The 23540-nt window shown below is 44.3% G+C and overlaps 2 protein-coding genes across 5 annotated transcripts in view; both read right to left on the bottom strand.

Annotated features, from left to right (window-relative positions):
• WFIKKN2 (WAP, follistatin/kazal, immunoglobulin, kunitz and netrin domain containing 2) overlaps positions 1-18235 on the bottom strand; it is a 27162-nt gene extending 8927 nt beyond the window's left edge. Inside the window, exons 1-2 of the mRNA XM_066587176.1 lie at positions 18100-18235; positions 8192-8246 (exon numbers count right to left, since the gene is read on the bottom strand). The gene's annotated coding sequence lies outside the window, so the exon portion shown is untranslated. The remainder of the gene's footprint in view (positions 1-8191; positions 8247-18099) is intronic.
• LUC7L3 (LUC7 like 3 pre-mRNA splicing factor) overlaps positions 17696-23540 on the bottom strand; it is a 24108-nt gene continuing 18263 nt past the window's right edge. Inside the window, exons 8-11 of one of the 4 annotated variants that reach the window (XM_066587178.1) lie at positions 22139-22419; positions 21144-21298; positions 19473-19663; positions 17696-18183 (exon numbers count right to left, since the gene is read on the bottom strand). In XM_066587178.1, the coding sequence (XP_066443275.1) occupies positions 19506-19663; positions 21144-21298; positions 22139-22419 (594 nt within the window). In that variant the 3' untranslated portion in view covers positions 17696-18183; positions 19473-19505. Of the gene's footprint in view, positions 19664-21143; positions 21299-22138; positions 22420-23540 lie in introns of all 4 variants that reach the window. The other 3 variants (XM_066587179.1, XM_066587180.1, XM_066587177.1) reach the window with 3 other exon arrangements.

Raw genomic sequence — 23540 nt, 5'->3', positions numbered from 1 at the left:
CTCGCGCTGAAACGGGTTTTGTTTTTTTTGCATAGGCCCCCCGTTCGGCGCAGGACAAACCCAAGGGATGTGTTAAAATAAAAAAAAAAATATTACTTACCCGAATCCCTGCTCTGCGACTTGTTCCTTCTTCCTACTTCTTCCTTCTCCAAGATGGCCGCCGGGATCTTCACCCACGATGCACCACGGGTCTTCTCCAATGGTGCACCGTGGGCTCCGTGCGGTCCATTGCCGATTCCAGCCTCCTGATTGGCTGGAATCGGCACACTTGACGGGGCGGAGCTACGCGATGACGCGTAGAAGGGGGCAGAGCCAGAACGCCGCTCATGCCCGGACCGACCAGAAGGAGAAGACCCTTCTGCGCAAGAGCGTCTAAAAAAGCAAGAAGACCCCGAAATTAGACGGAGCCATGGAGACGGGGACGCCAGCAACGGAGCAGGTAAGTGAATAACTTCTGTATGGCTCATATTTAATGCACGATGTACATTACAAAGTGCATTAATATGGCCATACAGAAGTGCTGAACCCCACTTGCTTTCGCGAGACAACCCCTTTAAGGGCTTCGTGCTCACGCCCCGACAAATTGAAAATGGCTCCCTTAGGGATGGAACTGTTGGGGATCAAATCAATACCACAGTCCCACTCCCTATGGGAAGGCAAAGTCTCAGACAGCTTCTTGGAGAATACGTCCTGAAAATCAGACAAATATTCTGGGATAAGCACGGTATCTGCTGAGCACATGGATACAGTAGTTACATGATTACGACAGGACAACCCCCAACGTGTCAATTCTCAGGTGGACCAATCAATTTGGGGGTTGTGCAATGCCAACCAGGGCATACCAAGCACCACATCTACGGACATCCTTTCCATAACCAGGAAGAACAGATTCTCAGAGTTGAGAACACCCACAGTGAACTGCAGAATGGGAGTCCTCCATTGGACAACACCTGCAGACAGAGGGGTATAGTCAATGCTAGTGAAGCGTATAGGGGACTTTAGCGCTGAGAATTCAGTCATCATAGGTCTGACAAAATTTAAATTAATCAAACTGGCAGCAGCGCCCGAATCAATGAAGGCTTGCCCGGATCGACTAAAGTTCCAGGAGGCCAACTTGACAAGGCACAAACAACTTAGGGAGTACCTGTGATCCTAGGCGATCCTCCCGACAATCGCCTAGGATCTGTAGTTTTCCGCCGGTCCAGACTGCTGTCGCAGATGTCTCTGAGGACAGGTCGCTACACGATGTCCGGCTTTCCCACAGTAGAAGCAAAGACGGTGAGTCATTCGGAACAATCGCCGTTCCTCGGGCCTTAGCTGGTCCACTTCCATAAGCTCGGCACCAGGAGTTGGCTTGGAAGAAGTGGAAGCGGGTCTGGCAGATTCCCTAGTTTTACCAACCTGACGTTCCTCTGTTCTAGATCTCAGCCTCCTGTCAGCTTTTACTGCCAATTTCATTGCCTCATTAAGTGTTACGGGAGCGGGATGAGACATAAGAAGATCCTTGACATCATCAGAAAGACCCAACAAAAACACATCTTTGAGGGCACCATCATTCCAGGAGGTTTCACCAGCATACTGTCTAAACCTAGAGCAATAGTCCTCTACCTACTGCTGCCCCTGACATAGAGACATGAGCTGTGACACCGCCAACCCCGCCTCATCAAAAATACCTCCTAGTTCCCGAAAAAACGAATCCACTGACTGCAGGCAAGCCGAACTCTCGGGTAAGGAATAGGCCCATGTCTAGGGGGGGACCCCGCAGTAGGGACATAATCAATACCACTTTCTGGGACTCTGAGCCGGAGGAACAGGGCCGCATCCGAAAATACAGTCTACATGCCTGCTGAAAAAGAAAAAACTTGCTTCTCTCCCCCAAAAATACCTCAGGGAGAGGACACTTGGGCTCAGAGATAGACGGGGTGGCAGAAACCTGCGCCAACGCTCGCTGCTCCTGGGCCACCATATGACCGGACAGGTTTTGGATCACGCCCACTAGGCCCTGCAACTGACTAGCAAGGGCATTCATAGTCTCCATTGGAGAGCCAAACAAAACCCACAGGGTAATTTTAAGGGCCAGTTATTATGTTACGGTATCCTATCCACCAGTACGCCAGCCTGGGTTGCCCTAGAACTTACCTGCAACACCCTGTCCCTGCCTACTTGCCTCCATTCCTGGCTAACCCCAGGTGGGCAACTGGGCGGCGGTCCCTACTCTCACTAGGGACCGAGAGGGGACACTGGTGTACCAAGATGTAACAAGGTAGAATACCGACAGGATGGTCAGATGATACAACCAACAGAAAAATACAAGCAGACCAAGGCAGATGGAAGAACCTGGCAGATATGACAGAACAAGCTGACAACGCTGGAGACCAACAGAGGCAGGATGCTAGCACGCTGAAGGAAACCAAATAACTGGCAGTGAATGCAGGTCACTGCCAGCCTTAAAAACACAAGCCTCCGCCCAGGGGCGGAGAGAGGGAGACACTCACTCCCACAGCACCAATTTAAAAGGTGCTAATGCACGGGGCTGACTACAGGTGCGCGCGCACTGCGCCGCCCGGACCCGTGAGCACAAGCGCCGCGCACCAACAGCACCACGCCGACCAGCCACCTGCGCCCTCGGCAGCTGGACAACAAGCCGGGGGGACGCGCCCCGCCACCCTAGGACGACCCGCAGCCGCTGCACGGTAACAAACAGTTTCTCTTTGAGCAAAGACACATGCACCTCTAAAGTAATTTTTCCCCCCTGCAAAGTCCTGAAATAAGGAGCTTTTCCTGCTCACCAACAAGCTCACAACCCTCAAAAGCTTCAACGATAGAAAATATCTCTTACAGTCCAGTCTCCCTCCAATATGATCAGTAAAGGGTGTAGTAGGTCTGCTAGCTACTTCACTTTTGGTTTACACACTTATTGTCCTTTTAGATGCCAGCCTCACTTACGGTTGGATTTGCAGGATGTTTTAGCCTGCATTGTTCAAAGTTAGTCCTTTGCTTTATCCAGGACTAGAAGCACTTTTCCCAGCTCATTGTCTAAAATGTATATCAGTGGCATTGTGCTCCACTGGCTGTTGTAATCCTGTTCCTCCGCTGCCTCAGGCAGAACAGGCTCCAGCTTACTGCATTCTTACCCCTCTAACATCTCAGCTCACTATGCAGCAAAAATTATCCTTTTTATAGTCAGAGCATCAACCAATCAGTCAGTGTCCAGTGAGCGTTCGCAGTTCCATTTCACCAAATTTTGGTGCAATTCCTGGCACATCTTTCTCAATATACCCTCATGGCAATATTACACATTAGTGTGGGTCCCTACAGGCCTCCCCGATAAAGCTTGCCAGTTCCTGGCAAGAAAATTTTACGTGTCCTTAACATCACAGTACAATACATATTTTACATTAATTCACAAAATAAAGTCATCAGCAGAGAATCTCTGTGAAGGAACCATGCATTTGGTCTGACAGATTGCTAGAGGGTTTGAGTACACTCCTCAATTTGGGCAGGTTGATCTAGATTTATGGCTTATCTACCAGCCCATCCAAAGAGCATCATGTAAGGGGTATAACCCATGATGGCATGAACCCAATTGTTATAGGTCCACTCTACTCAGGCATGTTACTGATACATACTGATAAACACGAGGTATTGGTTATTATTTTGGCCAACATACACAAGCTCACAACCCAACGTTAAGGGTCCTCGTTAGCTTGTAAGTCCCTACACTAACAGGTTGAGTAACGAGACCGCCTTTCCTAGGTTAGGAGGATCAGCGCTTTTCCAATGTCTCACAATATCTACATTTGCTAGGGCAAACACCTAAGCTTCTAGAATTCTAAACTTCAATGGAATTACATAAAAACTAACTTTCATTAACGCCATAGATGGGGATTTCTGGATTGTTTGACCACACAGAGAAGATATCAGCTGAAATACAGAATCCCAGTATTGCTGGAGGGATGGACAGCTCCATAATGTATGTAAGGGTGGACACTCACTAGCGATATTGTCTCTCTTGCGCTGCGAGAGCACGAGAAAACTCTCGCCTCGCAGCGCAAGAAAGACACCGGTATAGAACCGGCATATCGCTAGTGGTTTCAATGGGGCCAGCGGCAGCAGCGCTAGCCCCATTGAAAACATAGGGAGAATGCTGCGCACTGCTGCCGATCCCATTGAAAGCACTGCTTTGGCAAGCCCCGCGGAATGATTATCAGGGAAGGGCTTGAAATAAAAGCCCTTCCATGATAATCAGCAAAAAGTGTTTTAAATTTTTTTTTTTAATTTACTCACCTGTCCGGCGCTCAGACGCGTCCTCCTGGTGGCTCCCCTGCACTGCTATTAAGCTCTTTCAGCAGTTGGGGATTTAAAAATCCCCGCCTCCTTTAAGGGCTGTGCAGATTGGCTGAAGGCTCAGCCAATAGCAGCTACTGCTTAGCTATTGGCTGAGTGCTCAGCCAATGACACACTGCCCTTAGCTATTCATTCATGAATAGCTATATCTTAGCTATTCATGAATGAATAGCTAAGGGCAATGTGCTATTGGCTGAGCGCTAAGCCAATAGCTTAGCATCCTTCAGCCAATCTGCACAGCCCCTTCAGGAGGTGGGGATTTTTAAATCCCCGACTGCTGAAAGAGCTTAATAGCAGTGCAGGGGAGCCACCAGGAGGACGCGTCTGAGCGCCGGAGAGGTGAGTAAATTTTTGTAAAATTTTTTTACGCACTTTTTGCTGATTATCAGGGAAGGGCTTATATTTCAAGCCCTTCCCTGATAATCTTACTGTGGGGCTTGGCAGAAACCATTGCTTTCAATGGGATCGGCAGCAGTGCCGATCCCATTGAAAGCAATGGGATAAAATGGCGGGGACTTCTGCCACAACTGTGACTGCTGTGACAGCTGTGGCAGAGGACTCCTTCATCCCCGCGGTCCCCGCTCTCAAAGTTATCTCTATTGTCTCAACACGTGTGCTACATTTAAGGGTTTTATGAGTCAAGGTCAGAACGTTTCTCCATTCTTTGTCGTTGAATTGCTGAGTTAATTCATTTTCCCACTCCTTCAGTGCGTATGTTTTTTGGAAGTAAGCTCGACCATGCATCAGACTATATGTAGGTTTTAAACCTTTAATGTCTTTAGAAAAATGTCTAAAAATATTTGGGTTACCTCCGAGTAGTGAAGGGTTATGCGTATGTAAAAAGTGTTGTATTTGTAAATGGCGTTGTGGCAAGCTGCTCGAGAATTCTCCCTGCTGTCATCTCCCCGCTCGGCTTTAAATTCCCCTGCCATCAGTGCTGTGTATGTAAGCGCTACGATTGGATTGAGCGCCAGGCAATTACAGAGGGCGCTCGATCATTCACAGCCATTCAGTGAATGACATCACTGAATGGCTGATCGAGCGCTGGTTGTGATTGGCTGGAGCTCGATCCAATCACAGTGCTTACTTACGCAGCGCTGACTGCGGGGAAATTCAAAGCCGAGCGGGGAGATGACAGCAGGGAGAATTCTCGAGCAGCTTGCCGCGCCACCGGGTAGACCATTGCGCCGGGGACACAGAAGCCGGCTGGGAGGTGAGTATCGCATTTTTTTTTACCTATTATATATTCGAGTATAGCTAGGCTTATATTCAAGTCAATAAGTTTTACCGTTTTTTTGTGGTAAAACTTATGGACTTGGGTCGGCTAATACCCGAATATATACGGTAATTTTGGCAATAAAAGCGTTCCAAGGAAGCTAAGGAACCCGGACCAATATTGTGCTTGTAAAAATGCTATTTTCACTGCAATTGGGATGCAGTTTACAAGAAAACTGCATCGCGTCACTGAACATGCGATTTTCACGAGTGTGAAAATCGCATGTTATTTCCATAGGAAAATTAAAAGGTCACATTCCCTACGGATGAAATGTGAGCGCCTTGCGATATGCCTTTTCTCCCATTAACAATAATGGGTAAGATCACCCAAAAAATAAAGCATAGCTTTGAGAGAAAAATGACTCTTGTAAATAGACCCATTGTAAATAATGGATTCTATTTTCGGACCTGTTTTGGGAGTCTCGCAACACACAAAAATCATTTAATTAAAACACCCGTGTAAAAGCACCCTTACCCTCCTCGGATCCTTTCCAGTGTCAGGACATTGTGCACACCACTCACACTATACAGCATTAGGACCCCGTGTGCAGTGGTATCAGAACCCTGTGCGGTGGATGACTTGCACAGGATCCAGGGAGAAAATGAGTATATCAGCCGTTATCTATAAGATCAATCTAATAGATAATAGCCAGTTACAAACATTGCACAGTGGCAGATCATTTGACAGTTTGACTTTAAAGCCACTCTCATACAAGCGTTGCGCAGCTTCTTTAACGCAACATTTTTTTTAGCGTTTTTATTGCATATTTTATGCATTAACAACACAGCCTGTGTGAGAGAGGCCTTGGGTTTGCATGGCTCTCATCCTGTTTTAGTCCTGACCTAGTAGCTCAAATGTGAGGACTTGAAAGAGAAGCGTTCCTGACTTTTCAGAACAAACTGCCATGCATGTGTACATGAGGAATAACATTATTTCTGGCCATTATATGTACTTGTCTCCTGCGTCTTTCTTCATTTTCACCCCTGTAAGGTTATATCTGATTGTCAGTTCTCTCAGGCCTGGTTTAAGGAGCCTGGCAGCTATGCTGTGTTCTAAAGACTGTGCACACAGAACTGCAGATCCTGCTCTCTAACAGTCGGTAACACACAGAGACATAACATGTAAGACAATGTACAGGAGGACTGTTTACTGTGAATGGAGGCAGGCTTTCCGGAAAAAATTTCCAGTCCTTCACCTAAATTCAGTGAGCAGGTTAGAAGGAAGTGAGACCCCTAGTAGCCAGCAATTTAGATTAATTAGTTTTTTTTAGCATAGAACCATCATTTTTGGTAAAGTAAACTGCAGTTTTGCTAGTTATAACACCTCCTATCATATAAGCACAAATTGTTTGAAAAGTTAATGACCACTTTAGAGTACTTTTACATGCGCCGATAGATAGTCGCCCTAGTAATCACTCAAAAAAGGGATTACAGGTGACATGCCATCTTGTGTAAACATGGGTCCCAATATGGCAAATAAGCAACAACTGCTCACTTGCTGGAGTCGCCTGGTTTCTAGCTCATCTAAAGAGCGAGTAATAATCGTTGGAAAGGTTGTCAGGCGCTTAAGCGCCCAACAGTCTTTTCATGTTAAAGGACTCTAAGTAATGATAGTAGATGTAGATGTTAGGTCGCTGCCCGCTCAAACATACTTCAGTTAGCCTTAACTGGTTAGAGCTTATGCCCACGGCCGTTTGCGCAAAATGTCGCGGGTCTCCCACAGTATTTTACACATTACAGACCATATGCACTGCCAGCAGATACAGCGTATGAGCTGCGTAGAGGACTGCACATGCCAATCACAGGTCGCGGACATGCGCAGTGTGATATATATATATATATATTTTTTTTTTTGATTCTCTGCTCTGTTCAGAGTGAGGATGTGTATGCAGTCTAATTGTTTCGTTATCAGTTTTGCTGGTGTTTGGGTTTTATATCCAGTCGTTTAGTAGTCCCCAGTTCCTCTCTGACTTTAGACCTTGCCTTATTCAAGCAGTGGGGTCGTCCTTTTCAGTATGGGTACTCTGCTTCGAGGCTGGTCCTGTCAGAGGGGTTCTGGGAATTCCATTTAGATCATTGTAGTTTTTTCAGCAGACTTGGACAGACGTGACAGTAGGTAGCTCAATAAAAATAGGCTAAATGTAAAATTCCTCAATATAATAGTTGGCCTGGAGATCAGTTTGCCCTGAGGAGCTTTATAAGGGAAATGCCACTTTGGAGTAGATCTCAGTTGATGAGCCAGTGGGGTAAGGGACTCATTGTGTAGTATTACCGCTGATATCATTTGATAGGGCACTCTATTCAAGAATCAAAATAAAATAGCACCCAGCCTAAAACATAAGTCTAATTCTGGCCTCCAGTTCTAACTGGCTGGAAGTCGGCTGTCCCCTTTATTTTTTGCTATCAGACACCTGGAGCATGCAGTACAAAATTACTAACTTTTCAGAGAGCTGGGGTATATTTAAAAAAACAAAGCTTGAAACAAAATGTTCCAGTAATGTGTACCGCAAGACATAACTGGGAAGAGAACAGTCAGAATGAACTTACATGACTGGTTTACAAAACTCACCCCTTTTCGTAATGGAGACGATGTAATGTAGACAGAGGACAGCTTGGCTTACATGCTGGAGAGGGGACACAAACAGTGATAGGATAAGAGGGGTGATATTCATGTTATTACATTCACAGGTTAAACTCTATCAGTATATTGTGCACATCTCCTGTAAATTCCAAATCCTCACTGCTTTGGCCCAGATGACTAGACTCTGCCTTTAATAAGCCGAGATATGTGGCAGTTCGGATACACAGCGGTCACAATGGAGATTTTCGTATTACAGAATTAGGTCTAATCTGTTTTTGGACATAATCACAATCACAAGGTTCAGGAGCTCCCAAATAACTATGTGCTGAAACAACTTTCTGTAAAAGCTGCTATTCAAAATCATACAGTTCTATATCTTACAAGAACAAAACTAATAACCTTGAGGTCAGCCATGGACTACTGCGCATACATCTGTGAGAAGGGCGAGCGGCCCAGCAAGTTAATACACAAGGCACGCAGGAATCTCAGATGGAGCAGCTAGTAAAGGAGGTAGAGTCATGGTGGGGCGTAAACTCGACTTTACCTTCCCTCAGGCAAACTAGCTTGGCAGTTACATCATATACAATCCACATAAAGCTTGGCGTTTACCAACAGTCTTTCAGCATAAGGGCTTGTTATGGGTACTCACACGGGATTAAACCGCACTCTCACTTTCGGCAGTTTAAGGCCCAATTACACATAAAGATTATCGCTGAAAATGTGTTCAAACGACCACCCAAAATAAGCGATAATTGTTACATGTAAAGGTGGGCACTGTGCACTTTTCGTCTGAACGATGATTTTAAGGTGAACCTAAAATCCATCATTTAGCCGCAGAGAGATAAAATGTCTATCAATAGACCGCATGCTGTGTTCACCACAGGAGTCGGGAGATTACCTTGTAATTTTCAAGCAGCCCCGACGAGAACAATGCAGCTGTGTGCACAGCTGGGCATGTGATTAATCAAACGCTGGACTCTGCAAACAACTCCTGGAGGCCCTTCTACATGCAAATGAAGATGATAAAGTATTAATGGCCGATAATGGCTATTAACACTTTATGCAAACAATTGCTAACACCTTCAATAGTTTGAAAGATTATCTTTGTGTGTTAACGGGCCTTTAGTCTTCTCTTAAGTGTTCTTTGCCGCGCATAGCTCACGTGCCACCTCTTTTTTAACATTTATAAAAGGAGCCCCCACTTTGGACACACAGGGAATAACGGGAGCTATCCCTAGAAACCTTTTCCCATTTCCTGCTACTGAGAGGCACAGAACTTCTCACACTTCTAAGGCCTCCTTCACACAGGCGTTTGCAGAAATGCAGCGTTTTTCAACGCTGTGTTTACTGCAGATTCCGCCTGGTTTCAGCAGCGCTGGCATGCGTTATGTGGGCGTTTTCAGCACAGCTGAAAGCGCAGCCAAGGCTGCTGATAAAAGAAAAAAACAATACTCACCTAGCTGGTGAAGTCGCTGTCGGGACCTTGTGAAGCCGGCCGATTGCTCTGATTGGCTCAGCGCCATTGAGTGACAGCTGGCTGAGTCAATCAGAGCCAGCAATGGATGCGTCCAATCACAGCCATTCAATGAATAAATGGCTGTGATCGGACACATCCAGCGCTGGCTTTGATTGGCTGAGTGGGCTGTCAATTACCGGCGCTCAGCCAATCAAAGCAATCTCTCATTGGAGGTGGGGATCACCTGCAAAGTGAGTATTGAATTTTTTTTTAACTCAGTGTACCTAGGGCGTTTAGCGCTGCCAAAAGCGCAGTACCAAGTTGTGCCGCCTTTTCGACAGCGCTGCCCATTCATTTCAATAGGCAACACAGAGCTGAAAACGGCCAAAAACAGGACATGCAACTCTGTCAAAGCGCAGTGTTGAAGATGCTGCGTTTTCAGCCTTGTGTGTGCAGGCCAATTGAAATGAATGGGAGCCTTGTACAGCGTTTAGCGCAGCGCTGAAAAAGCTGCGCAAAATGGTGTACAAAAATGCCCCGTGTGAGAGAAGCCTAAGGGTTAGCCCACAAGGGATGTATTTCCCACAGTAGAAAATCTGCATGTGTTCTGTGAAGATTAGTAGCAGATTTTGAGTGTCAATTCATACCAAATTTTACAAAAATGCAGCATTAAATGACAGGCTATGGATTTATAATCTGCACCACGAGTCCAAATCCACAGCATAGGATGAGAGTTTACTTTGCTGCTACTGTAAAGAGTGCTGATTTCCTCTGTGTAGACATACCAGTTCATCTACCTCTCTGAGCAATGTACCCCCCTACAACCTGCAGCTTCATACCCCACTTGTTTTGATGTCAATGGGGGAAACCTCGTATTGTATCGCGTGCTCCCAGCGCCAGCCCCATAATGCGGGAACACATCGCTCATGTCTGACTCCATTCAAAAGAACGGGGTTCATATTCGTGATTTTCTCGCCCCTGTGTGAATCCGGCCTCACAGTGATGATATATTCCAGTGATTTGCCTTTATGGGTCACCCGTTTGGCTCGTTACTTATTATCCTAGATATAATATTTGAATTGTTCTCACTTTCCTTGCAGAGCGGAGAATTAAAATATAAACAAATGAAAAAATCAAAGTACATAATCAGCTTGTCAAATATCCCTCTCCAGCAGGCAGTGCCCAGAGCCGGTGTGTGGCATCCAGTCTAGATGTGCCCAGTGTGCAGCATTTCTGCTGGACCCAGGGACATTTTTTATCCTTCCCCATTAATCACTTAAAGACAGCAGCCTATTTTAGCCCAAAGGACACAATAATTTTTTTTGGGGGGGGGATCTTCATCTCCACTTTTCAGAAGCCATAATTTTTATTTTTCCACTGACACAACCATAGTGTAGTTTTTATTGGTACCATTTTTGGGTACATATAATGTATCAGAAAACCTATTTTTTTTATAGACTGGTAGTTGGAAGGGACCTCCAGGGTCATCGGGTCCAACCCCCTGCTCAGTGCAGGATTTACTAAATCATCCCAGAAAGATGTCTGTCCAGCCTTTGTTTGAACACTTCCATTGAAGGAGAACTCCCCACCTCCCGTGGTAACCTGTTCCACTCATTCATCACCCTCACTGTCTAATATCTAATCTGTGTCTCCTCCCTTTCAGTTTCATCCCATTGCTTCTAGTCTTTCCTTGTGCAAATGAGAATAGGGCTGGTCCCTCTGCACTGTGACAGCCCTTCAGATATTTGTGGACCGCTATTAAATCTCCTCTCAGCCTTCTCTTCTGCAAGCTAAACATTACCAGATCCTTTAACATGATTTGCAGACTTCTGAACTTGTTCCAGTTTGCTCACCATTTTTAAATTGGTGTACCCAGAGGTGGACAAAGTATTCCAGAAGAGGTCTGGCTGTTTAAAAAAAAAAAATAAAAAAAATAAAAAAAATAAAAAAAAAAAAGCAAAGAGAAACCTACACACATCAATTCTGCCTTTTAACTTTTTAATCATGCAGTATAAACGACATGATGTTTTTCTGCAGGCTGGTATGCTAAAATTATAAAAAACAAATTTAAGAATTTCCCGTTTTGCACATCAAAACTTAATTTTTGGAAATTTTTTTTCCTACATTGCTGCATTTAAAGTCCGATAACTTTATTTTTCCCTTTACAGAACTCTGTGAGGATGTTTTTTGCATGACGTGCTATAATTTTTATTGGTACCATTTTGGGCTCCAAATAACTTTTGGGAGGCAAAAAAAAAATCAAGAAAAGTTAAGTATTTTACCTGTTTCTTAGGGATTTTTCTGTGTTTGCCATACAGGATAAATAGTGTGTTCAATTTATTGTACAGATCGTTACAGATACGATACCACCAAGTCTGAGATTTTTTTTCATTTTTATACAAATAAGGAAAGTGTGCAAAAGGTTTTTGTTTCTTTTTCACGCCGCTGTATGGGACTTGAACCATAACAGCTATGATAAGGCATTGCAGAACTTCTATACTGTAATGCCTTATCACTCACAAGAATGATCATAGGCCAGTATCTGGCATCTTGTTGCCATAGCAACCCATCGGCTCTCTGCAATTGCACCAGAGATGATGCCTGAGGGAGCACGCTCCCTATATGAACCATCTACATAGCTGTTCTCATCTATCCCCGCTGTTGCTATTGAAGGCTGACTATCAACAGCTTGCTTGCTTCTGATCGCACGCCATCCGCAAAACGTAAGTTTACATCCAGGCAGCGGGGTACTTAAGAGTTAAAATCTACAGCCACACGAAAGTGGCATGAAATCACAAGAGATGGCAACAAAAGTGTAAGGCTGGGTTCACACAGGGCAGATTTGCAGCGGAAATTCCGTCCCGTGTTTCGCCTCGGCAAATCCAGCTGCGGCCACTAATCCCGGAGTTAGCCAGCCACGTGGACAAGATTTCTAAGAAATGTCATCCACATGGGACGGCGAATCCGGCGGTCGCAGCACATCCATTTTTTTTTTATTCCGCTGCGGCCACGCTCTCCTCTATAGGAGTGCTGGCCGCACTGAAAAAGCAAGTGGCCAGGCCTCCAAACCCGCAGCTAAGGGTTTTGAAGCAGCGCTTTTCCAGGCCGAAACGCGAGATTTCCGGCGGGAATCCTGCCTAAGTGGTCACCATTGTAGGGTGCGCTGGTGACCATCTGGAGCACTGTATAGCAGTATAAATGAAGTTATGGTGCCTATAAGGTCAGGGTTTTACTTCTTAAACGACCCGGCTCCCCATTCACCTGCTGTGTTCCCTGGGAGGACACCTTCCATCTGTGAGCAGGACTCTTCTTCAGTGTGCTCACTGGTCCCTATGGGAGTGGATCAGACTGCAGCTGCACACAGGATGCCATTGCATGAGACATGTTTGGGGAGTAAACAGGTAAGTGCTCGAATTACTTATTCCGTTGCCCTTCGCCTCTGCCATCCCACATGCATACCTGCATCCTACGTTTGCTGCTAAACACAGGAGAAGCAGATGCTTAGGAGTCTTTATATGCATTTCAGATTTGCCACTGCAGACGGATTGATAAGCACTTTGGTTTTTGACATGGATGCAAGGATCACCTGCATGTATAATGGCAATACGCCTCATGATAAACGGTTAAGTCGTGGAAGCTTGGGGCTTGTATGGAGCGGGATTGGGGTAGACACAGCTCCAGAAATGGCTGGTGTTGGCTGTCTTTGACAACCATGGTGATTATGGCCGTTAACCTTGTAATTGCCAAGCTCAAGTCTGACAGCGCCATTTAAATGCACTGATCAGAGTTTGATAGTCCTGAATGACCCCCCACGATGAGATCACAGAGTGACGTTCGGTTGTCATGGGAGCAGGGGGCCTAAAGCTGCCATTGCAGATAGTCTATTAAGCCGTTCCTGTGGTGTAATGTAATACTGTGGTATTATATTATACTACAGAAGCAATCAAGCGTTTGCAAGTTTAAGTCCAATATAGGGACAAAAGAAAAAGTAAAAATGAGCAAAAATAGGTAATGAACAAAAACAAACTTTCCACACAACAAATTGAGAAAAAACAGAGAAAAGGAAGTCCGATCTATGAAAAGTAACTCATTTATCCTGCACTGTGGACATCATCTTCAAAATAAAAACACACCCGAATAGCACTCTTGGTCACCCTGTCTCCAAGAAAAAAAAGTCATGAGCCCCAAAATTATATCAACAGAAACTACAAGATGTCACGCAAAAAGACAAGCCCTCACACGACTACATCGATGGAAAAATATAGTAAAGGCCATCAGAAGATGGTGGCAGAAAACAGCTTCTAAAAGATACAATTTTATTTTTTTGCAGTACTCCTGTGTTTCCCTTAAAATAAGCCCTACCCGATTTTCAGGGGAGGCTTAGAATACAAACCCTCCCCAATAATAAGCCCTAGCTAAACTACATCGATTAAACCCCCCCCCTCCCTCCCAAAAAACCACAACCATCAATACTCACTCTAGTCTGCCGCATCTGAGTCCCCCTCACGCTTTTCTCCTGCCGTGTCCTCTGCTCTGACATATCACTCTTTCTGGCAACGGGGCTTTGAATACCTCGCCTCAAGCAAGCGAGCGCTGTGATTGGATCGAGCGCCAGCCAATCAGAGTCGACAATCATTCACAGTTAGTGAATGACATCACTGAATGCCTGTGATTGGTTCACAGTGCTGGTTCTGATTGACTCACGAGCCCCATTGCTCAGCCAATCATAGCGCTCGCTTGCTGGAGGTGGGGTATTCAAAGCCCCATTACCAGAAAGAGTTCTGTGTCAGAGTGGAGAACACGGCAGCCTGCCGCAGCACCACTGGAGAACAGCAGTGCGAGAGACCCAGATGCTGCGGACCAGGTCAGTATAAGCGCCCTCCGCCTGTCCCAAAAATGAATATAAAACAATGTCTTATTTTCAGGGAAACCCGGTACTTTAAAAAAAATAAAATAAAAAGTTACAATTGTAGTGAACTATAAAATAAAGTGATCTCATTACTGCTGCTGAGGACCACAGAAGACCCCCCCTCCTTCCATATTTCACACTTTGAATTTAAAAAAGTTTCAGTACATTATATCTTACATCATCAAATAGTACCATTGAAAAACGCAGCTCAAAAAAAGAAAACAAGCCCTTAGGGAGCTACATTGATGGATTAAATAAAAGTAATAGTTTTTTTTTTTTAAAAAGAGGGGGGAAAAAAAGGGAGGGGGCGCAAAGTTCTAAAGGGGTTTAAGGAAACTAGTTATCACTTTTGAGCCTCGTAAGCTACGTTATACACTCAAAAAGGTGAGGGAACAAGCAGTCCAGGGGGCTGTGCTTCATACTCATCGGGTGCACCATTCCTGCACTGTGTCCCTGCGAGGTTGGTACTTGCAGAGTGACTCTTCAGATAGTTCTGTAGACATGGTCTCCTACTCATCTCCATGTGGGGGGCACATACGCACAGAGCAGTCTGAAAGAGCCACACTGTGCATAGCATCAGAATGGTAGAGTTGGAAGGGACCCCCAGTGTCATCTGGTCTAACTCTCTGCTCAGTGCAGGATTCACTTAATCATCCCAGATATTTGTCCAGTCTTTGTTTGAAGACTTCCATTGAAGGAGAACTCACCACCTCCCGTGCTAACCTGCTCCACTCATTGATCATGTGCCAATTTCACAGAGAATTCATGCAGTAAAGGCTTCACAGATGTCCCATCACTTTGAGTCGAATAACTTAGTTTATGGGGCTCAAAAGGTGATGACTGGTTCCCTTTAAGACTTGCTAGTATCTTTAGCAGCATTATTTCATGAATCTAGATATTACAGGCTCCATCACTTGTAGAGCATTACTTAGTATATCTTTATCTCTTTTCACTAATGCTGAACGTTGTTTGATTTTTCTACCAATAAACCTTGAATGCACTTTATGATGCAGTATGTATTTTTACTTAAAGGTAACCGGTCACCAGTCAATGCCATACAATCGTGTATCAACTGTTCCTACACTGCTTCAGTTGAACGCTTGATGAAAGCATGATAAGTTCCTGCGCCACATGTAAATGAAAGGGGGCAGCCCAGACCATCTCCGGTAGCAGATATTTTTTGCACCAAAGTCCTTCCTTCTAGCCTCCTTCTACGTGGACGACTCAGCAAGCGATATCCATGCACTGCTCTGACGTCTCACGCCTGCACTGCACAAATAACCTTATCTATTCTGCCTGCAAGTGGGAGCGCTGATCGGCACATGTGCTGGGAGCCCAACACATGGCACAGGCACGAGACTTCAGAGCGATGTGCGGATGAGGTCTACTATGTATCCACATCACAAGAGGCTAGAGAGGAAGACTTTGGTGTAAAAATAGTTAGAGGAGACGGTCCGGCCTGCCCTCCATTTACATTCAGCATAGGAACTTTTCAAACATTACTATCCAGGTAGGCTTTGATCAGTGTGTAGCAAAAACAATGAACTGATACTACACAATTATCGTGTTGGTTTGCTGTGCTAAAAACGTGTGGCAGATTCCGGTTAATGTAGCACACTTTGGTTTTGCGCATCTTGGGACTATGGATGTGCAGCATAAAGGAATTTATGGCTTTCAGATTTAAACAGATCGGCACCTTATATATAACTAACCCTTCATATACAGTTAATTCAAGTCGTCCTTACTTAGTAAGTAATGGCCGTTTTCGGTTATTTGTTTTTAATTTTTTCTATACTTACCCTTCTGTGATGCATTTATATTAGTGTAGGGACCCACTACAACGCAAGGAACCGTGAAGTGGTTAGTGGGCTCATGTATCTTGGCCAATGCCTTGCATTTATTATCTATCATTCACATGCAGCGTGGCTTTAAGACTCCAGGGTGGCAGTACCAATGTGGTTCACTGATGGAAATGCAGGGCAACCCGCCGAATTATTATGGCGTCAATAATAGGTTGTTGGTCTGCATGGTGAACTACATATATCAGAATGGTCTGGAACTTTGTATCCACTATGTGTGGGAGTATACACCAAGCAGCCACCCCCCTCTATATCAAGAGGCTGTGAGAGTGGCTGTCTCATCGGTGTCCTGCACAGGTGTAATTCGCTCCCCCATTTGGTAGTCAGCTACCTGCATGGTGAGAGGAGGATGCATCTATATGCACTTCTTACTCAGTAAGTAATGGCCGTTTTCTGTGATTGTACTTCAAGAAGTCCATTCTGAGGGCCAACATACCGATAATCTGATAGGAACACGTTGGGAGGACAAGGCTATATTAGGGAGCTATAAGGGCGAGGTTCCCGTATACAGACGCTCATCAGGGCGACTGCCCTATTTGTCAAGCAGGGTTGTATATGGTATCAATAGGGCAAGCGCGCGCTCACACTTTTTCACCTGTGAATGGAACTTTGTTTCTTTTCTTTGCATTTTAAACATACTCTAATAAAAAGTTGTGTTTTAAATCCTATTTTTCCAAAGTCTGGGACCCCTAAAGGTGCTCAGCATAAAGTGTAACAGTGCTGCTTGACTGTTTAACCGTACACAGTGATGCCCCGTCCACCCAGCTCCATCCAAGTCAATGGTGGTGGTAAAGTTGCAGTGTGGTTTTTCATTCTCATTATTATGGTTGTCCCAGAAGTCAGATTCCTATGACAGCTTATCCCAAACAGTATGCCATCACTTTAAGGCCTCATGTCCACAGGGAACATCATATCCGCTGCAGATTTGTAACGCGGATTTGGGCTGCGGATGCACTGTAATTGTCTTTTATTTTTCATGCGGGAGATCAATTGAGCTATGTGCTCTATGAGCTCCCGCACGCATGATCCACACTAAAATGGAGCATGTCCATTTTTTTTCATGCTTCAGAAATTTTTTAATTACCATCCGCGGGTATTTATCTACCCGCGGGTGGTCAATGCATCCCTATGGGGGCGCGGATCCACGTGCGGGAAATACGCTGCGGATTTTAATTCTTATTTTCCCCGTGGACATGAGGCCTAAGAGCCAAGCATTGCCCTTTAAAACACAGCATACTAGTCAGACTGAAGAAGAATAGTTCAAAAGACACCGAATAATGAACAAGTTTATTGAAAAAGCATGTAATACCAAGCCAAGTAACAACAAATCACATTTACATCAGAATTTCAAAGAAGCTTTTATTTGATATTCTATTACTACTTGTAAAAAAATGAAAAAAAAAAAATAAACGTTCACAAACATTTTTTTTTCCAAGTCCAAAAAATTAATTAATTTTTGTTTAAACCAATATGCAAGCCAAGGTAATATGTGCCTTTTAAATTTGTTTTTAATAAATAATTTTACAGTGTGCCCTGACCATATCCAGGACAAACAACTCAAAACATTTTCAGGAATTAAATCGCTAGAGAATTACTTCAGTTCTTAACTTAAGAACCATCTAATTTTTTTTTTCCTTTTTAAATTTTAATTCTCAATACAGGTTTCTGTCACCTCATATAAAGTAGAGCTTCAATTAAGACATCTTGGGGGGTGGAGAGAAGGGTAGTCTCTTCGTCTTCGGCACGCAGTCCTAATCTGGTAAAATTTGCAAAGAAATAAAAATAGAAAAAAATTAATTGACAATCAATAAAATCTAAAATAAAAGTTGTTTTTTTTTTGGCAATCCAATCTGGGTCTACTGCTGTCCCCCAAATCCTAACACCTTCATGCAAAGTCATCTAGAACAGAAAAAGGGATTCGTCTGTAAAAAGAACGAATTTTGAATCTCTGCTTTTTCCGTCAAAGCCAAATTTATGGCGCTACAGGTGATACTGCCTGGATAACACAATAACGTTCTCCTACTTGGTAGGAAAAATTTAAAGACATACCTCGGTAAAAGCTTGCACTGAATGTAACATGGCCCATATATAGCGAGCAAAGATTTGCATTTAAAATCTTTTATAGAATTTTGTATTAATGACATCACTGCATCCCTAGACACAGTTGAAAGAAAATTTCCAAACTGTTAAAACTGTCATTAAACAACAACTCTAATATGGAAAAGAAATAAAATAGGAAAAAAATAAAAAAACAGCTTGTGGCTTTGCTTGGTAGACAAAGACAGAATAAAAATTAAAAAAAAATACACAAAAATAAAAAAAATTATTAAGCTTATTCTAGTATGTAACATTCAAAACATGGATTTTGGTAGAGAAAGGAGTACCTGTCAAGAGTACCTGATTAGTATGACTGAATCCTTGATTTTTAATTTGGCATTTTCAGGGGCCCGCTTACAACACCAACGCTGAGTGAGGTATGGCAGAGAGGTGAATTTATTCATAAACCCTACACTTCCATCAATCCAATGCTACAAGGCTCTCGAGTTACAGAACAGACTGCATTAGTATGCAAGGCAGGAAGGCAAATGACTCCAAACATCTTTCACAAAGAAACATCTATAGATTTGTATTTGCTTTTTTAATGTTTAAACGCCAGCCAGAATTTTTAAAAATAAAAGTTGCGCCTCTTAATGTGAATGTTACCACCAATTAATTTTTAAAAATTATATATTTGCTGTATGTGTTAATTATGACAAGTATCAAAAGCAGGTTTTAACAAGACAACATCTCGGACTAGATTGTAAATGGCGCACATCTCAAGAGAGCGCATTGTGGTAACAAGAGGGAGAAGACGACTGGATGGGCATGGGGGTCACTACAAATACAGAAAATGGTATACCTCAGCATATTCTGCAGCGCTAGTGAGCTTTCCTTTCATGGCAAGCGGCATCTTCTACAGTGCTCTTCATCTGTGCATACTTACGCTGCACCGTTACATTCTAGCAAAACATAAGAGCTATGGAAAGTGAGGCACTAAACACTTACCTCTGACTGATCAGAGGTCAAATCAGATCAGTTTTAATTGGACTGAGTGTCACCTTCAGATTTTACGCCCTCGTTGGCACCATTCATTGAGGTCTGTGTGGACAATTCCTTAGAGTCGGATTTGTGAGATTCACTCTGTCCGTCTCGACTGCTGGACTTGCTGCTTTTTTTGTCATCAGAGATCCTTTTTTCTGGAGGGTTGAAGAATCTTTATTTACATAGCACCAACATATTACAAAGTTATAATTAGAGATGAGCGAACGTACTCGTAATGAGTACTTACGCACCCGAGTATCGCCATTTTCCAGTACTTCAGTACTCGCGCGTAAAGATTCGGGGGGCGGGGAGAGGCACGGCGGTGCGGGGGGTAGCAGCAGGGAACAGGGGGGAGCCCTCTCTCTCTCCCTCCCCCCCCCACTCCCCGCTGCAACCCCCCAAATTTTTTCACCCGAGTACGGAAGTACTCGAAAATCGCGGTATTCGGGCGAAAAAGGGGCGGGGCCGAGCACGTTCGCTCATCTCTAGTTATAATGTAACGGTTTATAAATAAGCTTTTCTTAAAGGAAAAAAAAAAAAGGTTGGGGGGCTGGGGGGCAATCGAGTGGTATCTGATATCTTTATACCACTCCACAGAATCCGGAGGGATTTCTTTTTACTTTATTAGTAGAAATGACATACCAATGCCAAGAACTTATCTCCTTTTTCCTTGCAGGGGGACACTTCAGTGGTCATGGAAATATTAATTCCCTATCTTACACAGTACTACAGAACATCTAGGGCTTCAGATGGAGACTTCAAAGGTCGTTAATTATATAATTATTTCACAAACAAATGTTATTTGGCTCTAAGCATTTTTTTAATCTAAAGCACTGACATCAATTTTGGCCTTTTAGGGTTTGCTTTAAAAGAAGACCAAGATCATAATTCTAGCTGCAGTACAGCCTGAGATGCAGGAGGCTGAATAAATCTGTAGTTCTCCTCTTGACTATTTCCACAGGTTGCCCCTCAGGCTAGATGCCACATGGACCAGTGGCCTTTTCCCTTGTTATAAAGCCACAAGTCTTAACTTTAAAGAAGACCTAGACCACTGCTCTAGATCGGATTTAACCTGAGAACAAGTTGAAGAACAGGAGTGTAAAGCAGGAGGGAGAGACTGCAGGGAAACCAACAGGCTGCAGGGAGGAAGAGAGACATCAGATGCTCCTGTCTCCCTTTACAAGTGTAGTTCACCAGAACAAGCGCTTATCATTTAGCTTAGTAGACCTTAAAGGAGTAAGCCCATCACTGCAAGTTATTCCCTATCCAGTTTAAAGTGCTCTGCCATCTACAGCAGTCCCATTGAAGTGAATGGAGGAGGCATCCATGGACTTCCTCTGCTGCTCCCATGGCTGCAATCTCGCATTGTTGGGGGATCGCAACGATCAAACCCCCAGCAATCAGCAAGTTATCCACCATCTATCCACAGCATATGATGGGAAATTCCCTTTAAAAGCAAGCCTGAACATTGTGCATCCTTCGTGGCATTTCAAAATTCGTGGCTATATCTACATTGAAATCGGCATGGAACACATGTGGATTTAGACTTTAGTACAGCCTTGTAGGCCAAACCAACTACTTTTACACTGTGTGAACCCTGGTCTAAAAAGCAAAGGACACACATGGAGCACACACCTTTTTCCTTTGATCGCCTCTCTCTGTCCCGGCTTCTGCTTCTGTGTTTGTAAGATTTGCGTTCTCTGCTTTTTGATCGTCGCTTGTCTCTGCTGCGAGATCGATGTTTCCTGTCTGTTCTGTTGTGACTACGGCTCCGCTGGCGCTCTCTGCTTCTAAAAAAGGACAGGTGAATGGATAAACATCAAAAAACAAAAATGTAAAAAACACTATAGAAACCAGATAAACTGGTGTCAAGTGGTAACTTTCTGGTGAATGTATGGGTTAGGGGTTAGACACCCACTTGTGTTTTTCTTGCACGTTTTTTTTCACGCGATTGTCAATTGGACTTTATGTTAAAAACGCATCGCACCAAAATCGCAAAGTACAAACTTGCCATGCGTTTTTAACATTAGAAAGTCCCACTGACAATCGCGTTAAAAAACGTGCAAGAAAAACACAAGTGGGTGTCCACCCTTAGCGAAAGCAAATATTCCATCGCTAATTTTAAGGAACAATAAACTGGAAAGTTACGAATTGTGGCTAAAAAAAAAAAAAAGTTGCACCTAAGCAAATTAACTCTTTCCAATCCAATTTGTATCCTGGTTTTCCTAGGGGGCTTACTCTTTTTCTGCTCTTATACAACGGCGCTATATGCTGGCTAAAGCCAGTACTGCATGAAGTGACACGTTGGATAGGATCCAACAGCAGAGAGGCTGGCAATATACAGTAGGAGAACCCAGACGGACGTCTTCCAACATCGAGGCTGTACAGCCTTAAAGCAATATTTTTAGACGTCAGACAGTGGATTGGAAAGGGTTAAAGAACAGATTTATGACTTCAGGCAACACCAAGGTATAGTTTACATTTTTTATACCAACTAAACCATATAGTTAAAGGCTACCCTGCTGGTGAAGCATGAGCCATCTGCTGTCCTATATAGCAGGTTAGAGAACTGTGACCCACTGAGAAGCGTTTAAGCAATGTCTAGGCAGATTAAACTTGCAAAGACATACCTGCTTCTCCTCCTCTCTCTGCTCCGCGATCTCTTGTGGTCACGTGACCGGCTACTTCTTCTTTCTGATGCTCTGCTGGAGTTCCGGCTGCGGGAGCGGCTTCTTTTGCGCTTGTCCCTGTCACGGTTTCTGTCTTTGTCTCGCTCTTCATCCTCTCTGCGCCGTTTCTTATCCTTTTCCTCTTTCTCACGTTCCTTTTCTCTGTCCCGGTCTTTATCTTCTTTCTCCTTTTTTAACCTATCCTCCCGTTCAGGCTCGTCTGTCTTTTTCCTAAGTTTTTCCTTTGACGGAACAAAAAAAAATAAAATAAAAATAAAAAATTGGGATAATTTTATAGTTCTATATTGCATCACAGAAGGGGGAAGTAAAAAATTAAAAACAATCACAGAAAATGGCCGTTACTTACTGAGTGAGGCCACCTGCAGACGAGCGGGTCGGATCCGGCGGCGAGAATCCTCGCCACGAGACCCGAGCGCCTGCAGAGACGAGCGCGTACTCAACCGCGCCCGGCGGCCCCGGCTCTTTCATGTGCCGGCTGCCGGGCAGCTGGCGCATGCGCAGACCAGAGCCGGCGTAGTGACGTTTCTGTGCGAGGCTCTGTGAGCCCCGCACAGAAATAGGACATGCCGCGGTTTGTGTTTGCCGCGCGGCCAAACCGTGGCCGTCTGCATAGGAGTGCGTATTCTAATGCACTCCTATGCAGGCTTTGAGCGGCGGAAATCCCGCCGCGGGATTTCCACCCGTGTGCAGGCGGTCTGAGGAGTGCATATAGATGCATCCTCTCACCATGCAGGTAGCTGACTACCAAATGGAGGAGCGAATTACACCTGTGCGGGACACCGATGAGACAGCCACTCACACTGCCTCTTCATATAGAGGGAGGTGGCTGCTTGGTCCCGCACCTGTGTAATTAGCTCCCCCATTTGATAGTCAGCTACCTGCATGGTGACAGGATGCATCTATATGCACTCCTCACTCAGTAAGTAAGTAATGGCAGTTTTCTGTGATTGTTTATAGTTCTATATTAGAGTTACAAATTGACACCCAAATACAGCCTCCACAAGCTGCAGCATACAGGGCTCATCCAGTGTTATGTAGAAGAACTTAAAAGACATATTCCCAACTTAAAAAGTGACAGCATAATGCACTGCAGTCTGTTCATTTTCATGATTTGTGGGTGCCGCACAGCTCCAAGTCTAATGCACACAATTAGCAATGTAAGAACACACTTTGAGCAGTACATAGTTTTAATGTCCCAGCCTGATCTTGCATTTAAAAGTAGAAGCTGCAGTACTAACAGTCATAATCCTTACACTCCACTAGCCATCGATCCAAGTATAGCAGAAGGTTCTACTGCCATCTACTGAAAACACGGAGGAATTCAAAATCTCAAGCTTGCTTT

This window comes from Eleutherodactylus coqui, chromosome 13, assembly GCF_035609145.1.
Source record: "Eleutherodactylus coqui strain aEleCoq1 chromosome 13, aEleCoq1.hap1, whole genome shotgun sequence".
NCBI classification, from domain to species: Eukaryota; Metazoa; Chordata; class Amphibia; order Anura; family Eleutherodactylidae; genus Eleutherodactylus; species Eleutherodactylus coqui.
Note: the sequence above shows the minus strand (reverse complement) of the source record. Positions and strands in the feature narration are given on the sequence as shown.